The following is a 12625-nucleotide window of genomic DNA, read 5'->3' on the forward strand; positions in this document are numbered from 1 at the left end:
TGAGATATACAGATCCCTTTCAAAATCCAGTTTTAATGGACTGACTGTGATCTCAAAACTCCCATCTCTATACTCCCTCTCTCACTCTCTGTTTTGTTTTATATGCAATTCTAAAATACTAAAACTGAAGTCAGTTAATCATGGATTGAACACGTGATATTCACTTTTCATCATGGAAATTCTTATTTCGTGACCATAGAAAGATGTATTTTTCTACCTATTATGTGACAGAAGAACAAAAGTCCCTATGGATCTGTTTCCTGCAACTGACTTATACACAAATGAACTTTGACAACAACTAAAAGCAAATGAGCTACAGCTCACTGTATCAATACAGGATAATTTTACACTGACAAAGCTGTCAGCTAGTTAATAACATATGTTTCGAGAAAGGCTGATATAAAATTAATGCTCTGAGACTGTGCAGAAATTTGATGTTCCCAGTGTCCCATTTTGTCATTTAATTTTAGATAATAATTACATAATACATCATTTTTTAATGTAGCCAAATACGAAACAAAGAATATTGATGACCTGTATTTATTTTGCAGATGTTAATATTACAAAGGAATTTTTCATCCCTGTGCAGCACTACATTTCTTCATGTAACTTCAGACTTAGTTGTTTCCACAGATAGAAAAACACCATTGTTTTTCCTTAGTATCTATGAAAGATTAAGTGTAACTTTGCCATGGTCACAGGGCTAGTTCTTCTAATTACTCATCTAAGTCTGACATTGTCTATTCAGTTTTGCAGACTGTCCTCCTGGTTACAGATGGACCTGAATTCATTCTGCCCAAGTTTTGTGCTACCCACCAGGTGTGAGACAGAAAGGTACAAAAACCTCAGAGCTAGATCAGAAAATTTAGATCTGACTACAGAAATAACATCACCTACTGCAGGATGCTTATGCAAAATCCTTGGTGCACATTTGCAAGTTCCTTGGTGGCAACATACATGTTGAACACCTTCTTGAATATGTTAACCACATATGCTTTTTCTTTGGAGTAAGTTTCCTAGTTCTGAGATGAGGAGGAAAATTCCCCCATCCTTTAATTAAGAATAATGAAGACATATGTTCTAATCATATTCCATAAAAAAACAGATTTGTAAAATTAATTTAGCTCAATCTTAAAAGCACAATAAAATACATTTCTATAAAATAAAATACATTTCTATACATTTAGTTTTTTTTAATTGCTATATTGCTTATTTTACCTTACTCAGCTGAGAGTATTCTATCTTTTATTAAAGTGGTAGTACACAAGCGTTGTTAGCTCATGCAAGGAAAGATTCTGCATGGGAACATTCACTATTTCTTTTAAATTAAAGTCCACACCTATCTAAGAGGGAAAAAGATACTTCATTTTTTATTGGACAGTCTTGTAGACATGAAAAACATTTCATGGGACAAGTATTTACAATTCACCAGGAAACATACATGGCCTCTCAAGATTTCTAGCATATGCTAGTAATGTGCTACTTCTTAGCCTCTGATTAACGTCTCTTTGATACTGTAAGACAACTGTCAACACAATCTTCTGGAGGAAATTTCTACTAGCAGTGCCGGTAGATAGTAGCCAGTTCAGAGGCTGACAAGTCTCTAGAAGTGCACAGTCAGTGTTATCTGGTTAAAGTAGCCTCAGGCTAATTATTCTACAGGGGGAGTGAAACTATATTTCTTGAGTTTTGGTAGTGGTGAATAACATTATCAGGCAAACAAACTTTTTGTTATTTTTTTTCAAAGTAGTTTCTCTTGCTTACCAGTTCCTCACGAAGTTGGGCTATGAGTTCATCTCTCTCCTTCAGCTGCAGTTTCAGTGCTGAGCATTCATCTTTTATTCCATCCTACAAAAATATCAAAATAGATGTTAAAACAGGTTTCATGCTTTTACTTTGGGCTTGACATGAAAAGGCTGTTTCCCATAGAGTGAGATTATTACATTAGTGAAACTCAATTTTCCTTTGTCATGTGTTGTAGTTTCAGTGACACATTCTAAAGCTGCAGCATAAACAAATTATTTCATCCAAAGATACTACACAGAAATGTCAAAAGCTCCCTGCAAAAAAGTCCATTTCATTACTTTCTGAGGTTTCTAAGTGTTTTTGTTTTGTTAGTTTGTTTTTAATTGAAGATCCTAACAGGTCTTTTCTTTCTGTTAAGGTATGTCTACAAAATGTTATATTTTTCACATAAAAAAGAACATTAGAGAAATATCAATTTAGAATCATTATTGTAGAGATCTGGATCTTGATAGTAGAAAAAAACCTCCAGATAGTCAGTGGAAAATAAACTGCTCTTCTCATGCATAGTTTTATTTTGTTTTTTACCCCCATATCCATCACAACAGTAGCAATTCTGATATTAACTGAGTAAACAAATAGGTACTGGGTTATCACTTAGCAATATAACCATTGATTATAACTCAGTTTGCTGTGCATAAAAATGAACCTAGTAGCCAAGCTGTTGCCAAACACGGCTCTATGTAAATGCAGATCCAGGCAATTCCATGACTTCATGTAAGTCTAAATGCCTTTGAAGAAGAAATGCCAACCAAGTTTTTTGTGTGTTGTGCTGGTAAATGTCCAAGAGGATAAATTCAAATTGAATTACTGAGAAACTGAAGACTAAAACCACAACAAACTACCAGACAATAAATTCATCCTACAACTATAAATGAAGAATAGAATCTTTACATTCTTCTAGTACAGAGATATATTTACAAAGTTTGGGTCATGTGATAGTTTGGAGCATTACTACTGGTTTTAAAAACCAAAGCAGAAACAAACCACAAAATAAATAACATTACTAGGAATAAAGTTATACATATGCACAATTTGCCCTTAGTTTATAAAAGAGGGCAGTGGATCACTAGCTAATGGATGATAACAAATATAAAAGCATGAGATTTTCTTAGACCATAAAGAGCTCAGGGGTTCAAAAGCACATAACCAGCATGATATGCCTGAACTCTGGCAGTACTAATGCGCTTGCAAAACTAAATATAAAAATTAGACAAACGTAGAGACTGAAGTCCATTTTCCTTAGTAAAATGTTCAGTTATAATAATGACCTTTCAAAGTAATTGCATTGCTCTGTGATGCACTAATTGGAAAAAGAAACAAAATACTCACATAAAAAACTCAAGATATTTACAACTACATTGGCCCTTCAAAACATCCTAATTTTGGCTGACAGACAGTGATTGTTCTTAAACATTATTTCAGAATTGTTCTTAAACATTATTTCAGCACTATGTAAAGATCTCCTGAAGTACTCCGATTTCAAAAAAGAAGTCAGGATTTCCACTATTTTCCTTTAGGAAAAAAGATCAGGGGTAATTTTCTCAGCGATATGGTTACAGCAGCAATTTACTTTGTCTACTGATAGAATATCCAGGAAAGCTAGCTGAAAGTAAATACTAATAAATCCCAGAACCTTCTGCCCTCAGCACCTGATAGGTTATCAGCACACGTTTAGTTATCAAAAATAATGCATTGCGAACTGTACTATAAACTTATCAAGCTGAAGTATTTATGGGAAAAAAAAAAAAGAAAAAAAAAAAAAAAGGTTTAAAAATGATTCCACATTAGCCATAGTACCTCTACGCATGTACTAACATGTACTAGTGTATGGCAAGTAAGTAGGATTTCTGGAGATTAACTTTAGCACTAAATATGGTATTGAAGGCAATTCAGGTCTCTCTAGAACCAGTGAAAACCTGAAGAATCTTCTACCTCCCAGAGCTTCCAAAGACTTCAAAATCCTAGTGCAACTCTTCTGGCAAAATATAAAGATCCAACTGGGTGTATGACTACAAGGATTATTGTGTGATGAAGACATCCATACAAATCACAGAATGTCTTAGGCTGGAAGGGATTTTAAAGACCATCCTGTTCTATACTCCATGCCTTGGGAAGGGTTGCCTCCCACCAGATCAGGCTGCTTGTGGCCGCATCCAGCCTGGTGCTGAACATTTCTAGAAAGGGGGATCCACAGCTTCTTTAGGCAGCCTATGCCAGTGACTCACCCACCCCTGCATAAAGAAAGAAAGTCCGCCTAAAGACTAATCTAAATCCTTTATTTAAAACTTTCTTTTTGACCTACCACTAAGCATCTAATTTCCATATTCCTCTTCATAATTTGCCCATGCAATACAAACTGTAACCGTTACAACTTACAGAGAAATACCTAAGGCTACGGTGATTTTCTCCTTTTCTTACTGCATATCAGTGAAACTGATTAATACTGGGTAGCGTGACACAATTCTTATAAGTCAACAATCAACATTATCAGCTTCTAGGCAGATTTTGCAGTCTAGTATAAATACATCCTGCAATTTCTGAGGGAACCACTGTGCTGGGATACTTGAGACTGTGATGCTAATTCGGATAGCCTTTGTGCACTTGCCAGCTGCAGAGAAAAGGATATCTATTTTTTGTACCCCTTGCTTAAATAATTTTCAGCATTAAACTAACAGGTAGAAAGAAATGCACTCGACTCCATTTCAATGCCTGGCATATTTGAGGACAGAGTGGCAGGAAATAGAGTAAGATTATAGGGGAGATCTGATTAATAACTAAAGGGAGGTGTGGGGGGGCAAACAGATGAGGCCAGGCTCCTCTTGATTGTGTATATCAATAAGACAAAGAACAATGGCCTAAAATTTGAACATACAAAGTTCCATACACACATATGGAAGAACTTATTTATGGTAGTGGCGACAGATCATTTGAACAGGTTGCCCAGAGAGGTTGTGGGGTCTCCTTCTATGCAGATATTGAAGACCAATTTAGATACCTACCTATGTGACCTGATGTAGGGAACGTGCTTTAGCATCAGGACTTGATCTCTGGAGGTCACTTCCAATCCTTGCAATTATGTGTGTGTTCAAAAACCACTACCAACTTAAATCTTGTTTCTAGGTACTTTTCTATTAATAGACTGCAGTGTCAAGAACAGTGTCAGGAAGTATTTATTCACTGTTTCTTGTTTAATTATGAATTTATTCACAGGCTCTTCTCTAACCTGCTGACCTCAGACAAGTATGTGGCTGTAGTATATGTTTCAACACCTTAAGTCCCTGCTGCTGTTGCATTGTCCAATACAAATTCTACCTCTTGTGAAGATTAAAGCGGTTTGCATGGCTTTGTGGATATTATTAGTCCTGACATCATGTGGATTATACAGAACAGCTGTTGGCAGTATGAAAAGAAACTATTTTTGAGAAATTGTGCTCAGTTGTATCCCTTCTAAATATACCTGAGGTAAGAAGCTGTATGGCATGACATGTCTGGCTAGTGATCCTTATGTAAAGCGTGGTTAAGGAAACTAATATACATGACTTCCTGAAAACTGAAGGGAAGACTTTCATTGATCTAGAAATCACCACTTAACCTTGCTACGTGCTCAGTTTCCCAACCACAAATATCTTAAATACCTCAAAAAGGAGACTTAATCTGCCACTCATGCATCTCAAGAACAGCCCATACATAAGCTCTTCCCTGTAATTTGATATACAGGCAAACATTATCCAAAAGCATACAGTAAAATAGAAGCACTAGCAATTCCCACATTTTTATGTCATTGCTTAGTAAAAGAAGTACTAACAAACACTCTTCACCACATGGGGTTTGCAAGTACCTGAGAGCTCTTTCTTGTTGAGCTGAGTTTAGAATTAGGATTTGGTAATACTAATTGTCTGCATGGTATTTCTGTAGGCATCACTTGTTCTAGAAATGTAAGAAAATAAAAAAAAAAAAAATAAAAAAAATGCTGTTTCATGTTTCTACATCTCTCTTATATTTTGAGGATATTTCTGCTATAAGACAAACTGATAATAGGAATAAGACAGAAAACTTCATCCAAGAATAGAAGAGAAAAATGCAGAGCAGACTGTAAAAAGGTTTGGGTACTTCCAATAACCCACATACTTGCCTGAATGTATTAGTAACTGTATTGGTTTTTAATGTACAGAAGGTATAAGTGAATAAGTAAAGGAAAAACTCACCAATGGTGGTGCCTTGGCTGAAGAAGCTGGGGCAGTCCTCCCTGGTGAGCGATCTCCAAGAGATACTGCTCCAGTGGGAGTCAGCCCTTAAATGAGGTCTCAGAGGGGATGGAGTCAAGCTCCACCCCTCCCGGGAGCACAGCTACATCACTCTCACCTGTGCTCCCACAGCTGACCCCATACTTGCCTCAGCTGATTAATCAGAGGTTCAGGCTGTGATTACCAATCTCCCATACAGTAACACAAGTAAAATGCAATGAAATCAACTGCCTATTATCAAAATAATGAATATAGTTCTTCCAGCAATTAACTATTGAGAGCTAGGAAAGCAGAGCACTCCAAAATTGTGTCCTGTGTACAGGCCAGCATTGTTTCATTAAGGATGGCACAGGGGATACCAAATAAAAAAATATGGAGCTATAGGTTTTGGGGACTACAGAAAGTAGTAGGATGCTGCATTATTTATTAGTCTAGAAGGCAAACAACAATGCTATGAGTGTGAGCAAAAAAGAATGTATGGTTTTTGTTTGTTTTTTGTTTTTTGTTTTTTTTTAATAAAATTTGAATACTCTAGGACTATACTATTTGGGATTTTTATGTAAAATGTGGATCATCATGTACTCTTAATGGAGTACATAAACAGAGAGCCAGAGAGAATAACAGATCGGTATGCAAGTATACCTGAGTTCAAGCACTAACCAGAATCAATTAAGTGATAACAGATTTAAAATTCAGCTAGGTAACATTTACAATTTCTATTTAATATATCAGCATCCTTGGACACTCTGTCTCCTCATCTTCCCATGAAAGGAATTTATACCTAAACATGTTATCAAGAACTCAAGTCCAATAAGATCATGGATGCTATGAAAACACTAGTTATCATTCCAGTTAATTGAATCCTTTATTCTATGCATGTGCTCATAAGTTGGATACACTATTGTTTTGAAGGTATTTTACTCAGTTAAGTAAATTTTGTATTACACAGAAAGTTTCTTCCAGGAATATCTCACTTTTAAAAAAAAAAAAGGAAAAAACCAAACAAACCAACAACAAAAAAACCTTTTGAAAAGTGTCAGTTGTATTTTATTCACTTATATTCTCTGATATTGCTTAATAATAAACAAAAAACAAAAACCACCAGGATTTAGCTTATATTCACATGGATTTATCACTGTTATTGTACCTGATTATCGTCAGAATGGTCTTCAAATGATCATCTTTTCATCTCTTCAAAGTAATATTATTTTCAATCACAGCTTATGATAGCAATTGGTATATCTCAGTGCTAGTATTTTCCTATTTTCATTTAATTCTGTCCATCTGGGAAACTGCTAAACATTATAGCAGAACTGTTTCTCATCAGATCAGGTCACAGGATGACAAATTGTACTGCATGTGTGAAGACAGCTGCAGCATGTTTTGCATAAGTGCCAAAACCCACAATCATTTACATTTTGAAGTTACTTTATACCTCTTCATACTTAGGAACAAACAGGCCTATTGTGCTTGCTGTAATTACAAAGAGCTATAAACAAAACTAACCAAGTATATTGGAAGATAAATTTACAGCAATTTTATTTTACACCAAAATGAATACGCTGCCAAAATAACACCATAAAATTAGAATATTATAAAACTCCTTTGATAAATGTGATGAATTTCAGATGCTAAGCAGATTGTTTATCAGCTTACAGTAATGCAGAGATCAGCAATTATTTAGGATGCAGTTTCTTAAGAATATAATCCTGAAGTTTAACTCCAAACTAAGAACTTTAAAATTGAATGCCAGGTCCAGAAAGCTACATAAATTCTGTAACAGTTGCAGTTTCTTTTCAGTTCTGCAGCAGATTCATGTAACAAATTCAGTACATTTCAAAGTATTGAGAACATTCAAAGAAAATACTGGTAACTTGAACATCAACAGGACTTTTATGCTAACAGTGTGGAGATCTAGACTATGTACAGGGTTCAGGATGTCTTTAATAACACCTTTACACCACCTGGCATCTGAAAAACACCAAATAGTTGAAGATATTACCTTCATTTTGTAGAGAAGCACCGTGATCTGTCTTCAGACTACGACTCCATTTGTGTTAACACACAGCAAGTCAGTGCACACCATTTTATCAACTAGAAGAGCATCTACTCATGTAAGTAAGCTTCTGAATACTGCAGTTTGCATTTTCAGATTTTTTTTCCCCCTTCAATAATTTCTTATTGGTCATAACTGTATTTCGTTGTTTATGTTTATTAAGACTGGAATATCACAGACAACAGGAGGCTGCATTTTTTGTTGCAGATGTATTTCAAAATGAAGTCAGAGGTCCATCTCTGATGTTACCCCCTCATATTTATTTATACCACACTGTATTTATACTGAGATTTCTATGTACATATTCAGCATCACTTTCCAGTGTTATTTTCCCTTTCTGTATTCACTCTAGTTCTATCTGTCATACCAATTCCTTTCAATCCCACAGACTGACAAGTGAATTGGTGGGCTGTAATCCTTCACATGCATAAAGCACACTGAATTTGTTTCTCTGGCTAATGTTTTGTTTTGGCACTCAGTGAGGCCAGTTAGCCTGTTTCTTGATCATGAAAGAAAATGAAGTCTGAGATTCATAGGATCTGACTCCAATATGATAAATAACAGTAATTTAACACTCATAAAGCCTTTGTGATTCTAGATCATGTTCTACTTCCATTCAGTTACACATAATATGTCAAAAATATTTTAATGAAACTATTTTGGGAACTTATTGGAATACTAAAATTCAAATGGTATTTTACCATGAAGGTAATGTACTTAAAAAGACTGCACAGGCAATGCTACTAACTTCAAACAAATAGGAACACAAAGCTAAACAAACGTTTTCCTCACAGTGATCCAATTGTAAGTGAATTGTGAATTACAGATTGAGTAAATTAATGTGTTTTGTCATGCTGTTTTTTTTGTTTGTTTATTTGTTTGTTTCTATTTGTTCATTTTGTTTTCTTCTTTCATTTCAATTTTGCTCTCTGCACCAGTGAGAAGAAACAGCATGGAGTTTAAAGGAATGCTGCTCGATTAATAAACTGCAAAACATAAAATCAAATAAAGATAACAGGTCAAGCCCAAGATGCATCTAACCAGCAAAATCACAAAGAACAGCCAGGAGTAGAAACATATAACAGCATGTAATTGTATTTTTCCTGATAAAACGACTCCATTTACTTTCTTTTTTGGCTCTTTGTAAACCTGAAATTATATATACAGGGTCATGCCTCCTTTGATGATACTCTCTAAACACATTCGTGAAAAGAAAACAAACAAATAAATAATAATAATAAAAACCTCCACCACCCCAAACTTTGTTTTCAAACTTGTTGCTTAAAAAATGTTTCTGTATTCATTTTTTTTTTAGTTTTTTTCTCTAGGAAAACATATGAATACTTTCCATTCATGTTACCTTCATTCTTATATGTCCTTACACTAACTACAGAACTTCTGTCATCTTTTTCAAGCTCAGAAATCTTTGTCTATATAATCACTCTTCTTATATAGGCCACATCACATCTCTGATCAAAATCTGTGACGAACCTTTTCTAGTTTTGCTACATGATTCCTTAGACCTTCCTAGCCCAAATTACACATAGCACTCAAGCAACAGGTTGACAACCCACTCCTACAACTTTGTTTCCTATTGTGTTTAGTATTTCCTCTAAAAAGTTATTCTGAGTAATTCTTAAGAGGTCATATACATAGAAAACATGCTGAGTTCTACCATTTCTATAGAAAAGAGAGAAAAACAAAAATCAATCATGCATTTCTTCACAAGCCTAGAATCAAAACAACAAACTTCAAAATGAACAGCATTTGGGAAGAAGGTCTTTGTATTAATTTCATCAAGGGCCCTGCAAGTACCATTAAGAATAAAACGCTAACTGAATATACATTTTTAATTTATAAGCCCAGACCACTTACATATATATATTCAGGGTAATGAAAAGAAGTCATTTTCAATTTGTGTCCTTATCAAAAGGTTAACTGTCATTTTTTATTATTTAATAAACTATTAAATTAGTTATTAAAGCCATTCATGCTACTCATTATTTTAATGTACTCAATGAAATATCTTGCTTGTATTTTCCTCTTTGTGTGGTTACATTTCCATCAGCTTCTTTTCTTCCAGAGAACTTTCAGGGCAAGGGGGTAGGGCAATATGAGTAATTATGAGGGATACTAAGAATACCTGCACTTCTAAAAGAGAACACTGAATGTTCCATACTGGGGATAAAAAAAATGGTCTTAACTAAACTATACATTCAGTGCAACTGCTTCACAAACTATACCAATAACTTACCAACCTCAACTCAAAATCTATTTTTCATTCATGAGTATTCAGATAAAGCAACATTTTCTGGGAGTTTCTTTGTAGCTACAACATCAGCTTTGCATATCTATAGAATAAAGGGATGGATGCATCATGCCTGGAGGCATTCAAGGCCAGGCTGGATGTGGCTCCGGGCAGCCTGGTCTGGTGGTTGGCAACCCTGCACATAGCAGGGGATTGAAACTAGATGATCACTGTGGTCCTTTTCAACCCAGGCCATTCTATGACTCTATGATAAAAAATTAAGCAAAAAAAAAATCCAGCTATCAGAAGATTGTTCTACTGCCACAGGATAACTACAAAAATAAGAAGCACTGAGACATTGCAGTGCCAACTAGAAATACCTTAGTTTGGCTCGTGCAGAAAACTGTGCTGTTCAACAGGCATAACATTTGTTGGCATCATCAACTCAATAATACAGTTGTTTGTTTGTTTTTGTTTGTTTTGAAACACTACATATGTAGATAAATCACTGTACTAAACCAGTTACAAATAAATGTTTATGTACAAATAAAAAAAAAAAAAAAAAGTTTTATTTTTCCTAATATTTAGCTGCCTCTACGTAGCACATTTTAAATCTAAATATTTCAAAAACATTTGTATGCAAGTCTTGGAAAATCAACCTAAAATACACAGTTAGTTTCCTAAAAATGAACTGGAAATGCATTTAGGATCACTCTGCAAATTTGGTGAAGAAAGTCCTTTAAATTTTCTTCTGTGTAACACAAACAAACAAGAATTCCAATAATGCCAGGATCCCTCATTCCTGAGAGTAATGGTCATGAAACAAAAAAATCCCATCTGTTTCTTTGTAAATGAGCGGTACATTTGTCTAATTGCTAAGATTAAATCAAATTTGTGTTTTATAACAACATAGCTTCTCATTTTAGAGTCTTTATTTCATTTTAAAAAGCCTTTGAAAAAAATATTAATCAGTTCTGAATAGTCTTTGGTCAGCAAAATTTTTCCATACACTGCAGCTAAATGAACAGCCAATAGCACTGCCACAGAGGCTGGGATCACATCTGGGGAAGCTGATACACTGAAGTGTGTGCATCCTCACAGTCACACCAGGGACATGAACACAGGTGTCATGGACACAGATTGATCTACATAACCATGACCGCAGGTCACCTGGATTTAACATGGATGTCCTTTACACAGACTCATCATCAAACAGCCTAAACTTTTTCTTTCTACAGAAGACAGACAAAACCTCAGTAGTTTGCATAAAAATATTTAGCTTCCTTGTTACAAACAAGTAAAGAGTGCCGAGTCTGTGATGGAGAAGACATTAGTGGAAATTTACAGTTGAGTATTGTTGCTGCTTGTGCTTCATAATAGGATATTAGTATTGCTTCCTTTATGTACATAGAAAACATACACTTTGTAAACTTCTTTTATTAAAATATGCACAATGACTGTAAGTAAGCTCAAGACTCACGTGTATGTTAATAACATTGTAATTCAACCCTCTGGAAGTATCCAAATCCTAAAAAAAGAATACTAAACTTCAGGAAATACACTGCAACCATCTACTAGTAGAATGCACTTTTCACTCATGAGGAAAACTGCACAAGAAAACCTATGAAAATCAGATGTTTCTTCTACATGTATCTACATGTATGAATAATCTCCCTTTTCCACTCACAAATGTTACCACTTCATTGACTAACATTCATTATTATAGAACTGGGAAGTGCAACCTTGCAACCTCATTTCTGCACATTCTGAATAAAGAAAAATGTCAAGAAACTCAACCAGAATTAACTTGATGATATTTTCTTTAGGCAGTTTCCCAGAGATCCAGTTACTAAAACATAATTTCTAAGTCACATTTTGAAGTGAATTTTGTGAGTCACAGAGGCATTAATTATCCTGTCATTTGCAGCCCAATATTACACTTAGTCAAGTTCCTACATGACTCTTCCTTTGTCATCATTACAAGGTCTTAGCTATTCTATTTACTTCTTAGGATTCTGATTATTAAAAAGCATATTCCACTTAGAGATGACCTCCTCCTTCTGTTTTTTGTCAAACAAAGGAAAACAGGTGCTTTTTCAGAGTCCATTTCTTCTGGGGAAAATTTCTATCCCAACATACCCATAGGAGATGCCCAGCCAATAGATGTGGTGAGTGAGAATGGGTAGATTAATGAGCTCATTATAATTCATTAAAGACTGATGTGGGGATGACTGCCCACAATAATTAGTTTTATTACTGTAGGAAATTGTT

At 34.9% G+C, this 12625-nt stretch overlaps 1 protein-coding gene across 6 annotated transcripts in view; it reads right to left on the reverse strand.

The window, feature by feature from the left end:
- Positions 1-12625, reverse strand: part of CCSER1 (coiled-coil serine rich protein 1) — a 585787-nt gene that overhangs the window by 246136 nt on the left and 327026 nt on the right. For all 6 annotated transcript variants that reach the window (XM_072336461.1, XM_072336462.1, XM_072336463.1 and 3 more), the window contains exon 8: positions 1765-1848. In XM_072336461.1, coding sequence (XP_072192562.1) covers positions 1765-1848 — 84 coding nt within the window. The remainder of the gene's footprint in view (positions 1-1764; positions 1849-12625) is intronic.

The sequence above is a fragment of the Excalfactoria chinensis genome, chromosome 4, assembly GCF_039878825.1.
Source record: "Excalfactoria chinensis isolate bCotChi1 chromosome 4, bCotChi1.hap2, whole genome shotgun sequence".
Classification (NCBI taxonomy): domain Eukaryota; kingdom Metazoa; phylum Chordata; class Aves; order Galliformes; family Phasianidae; genus Excalfactoria; species Excalfactoria chinensis.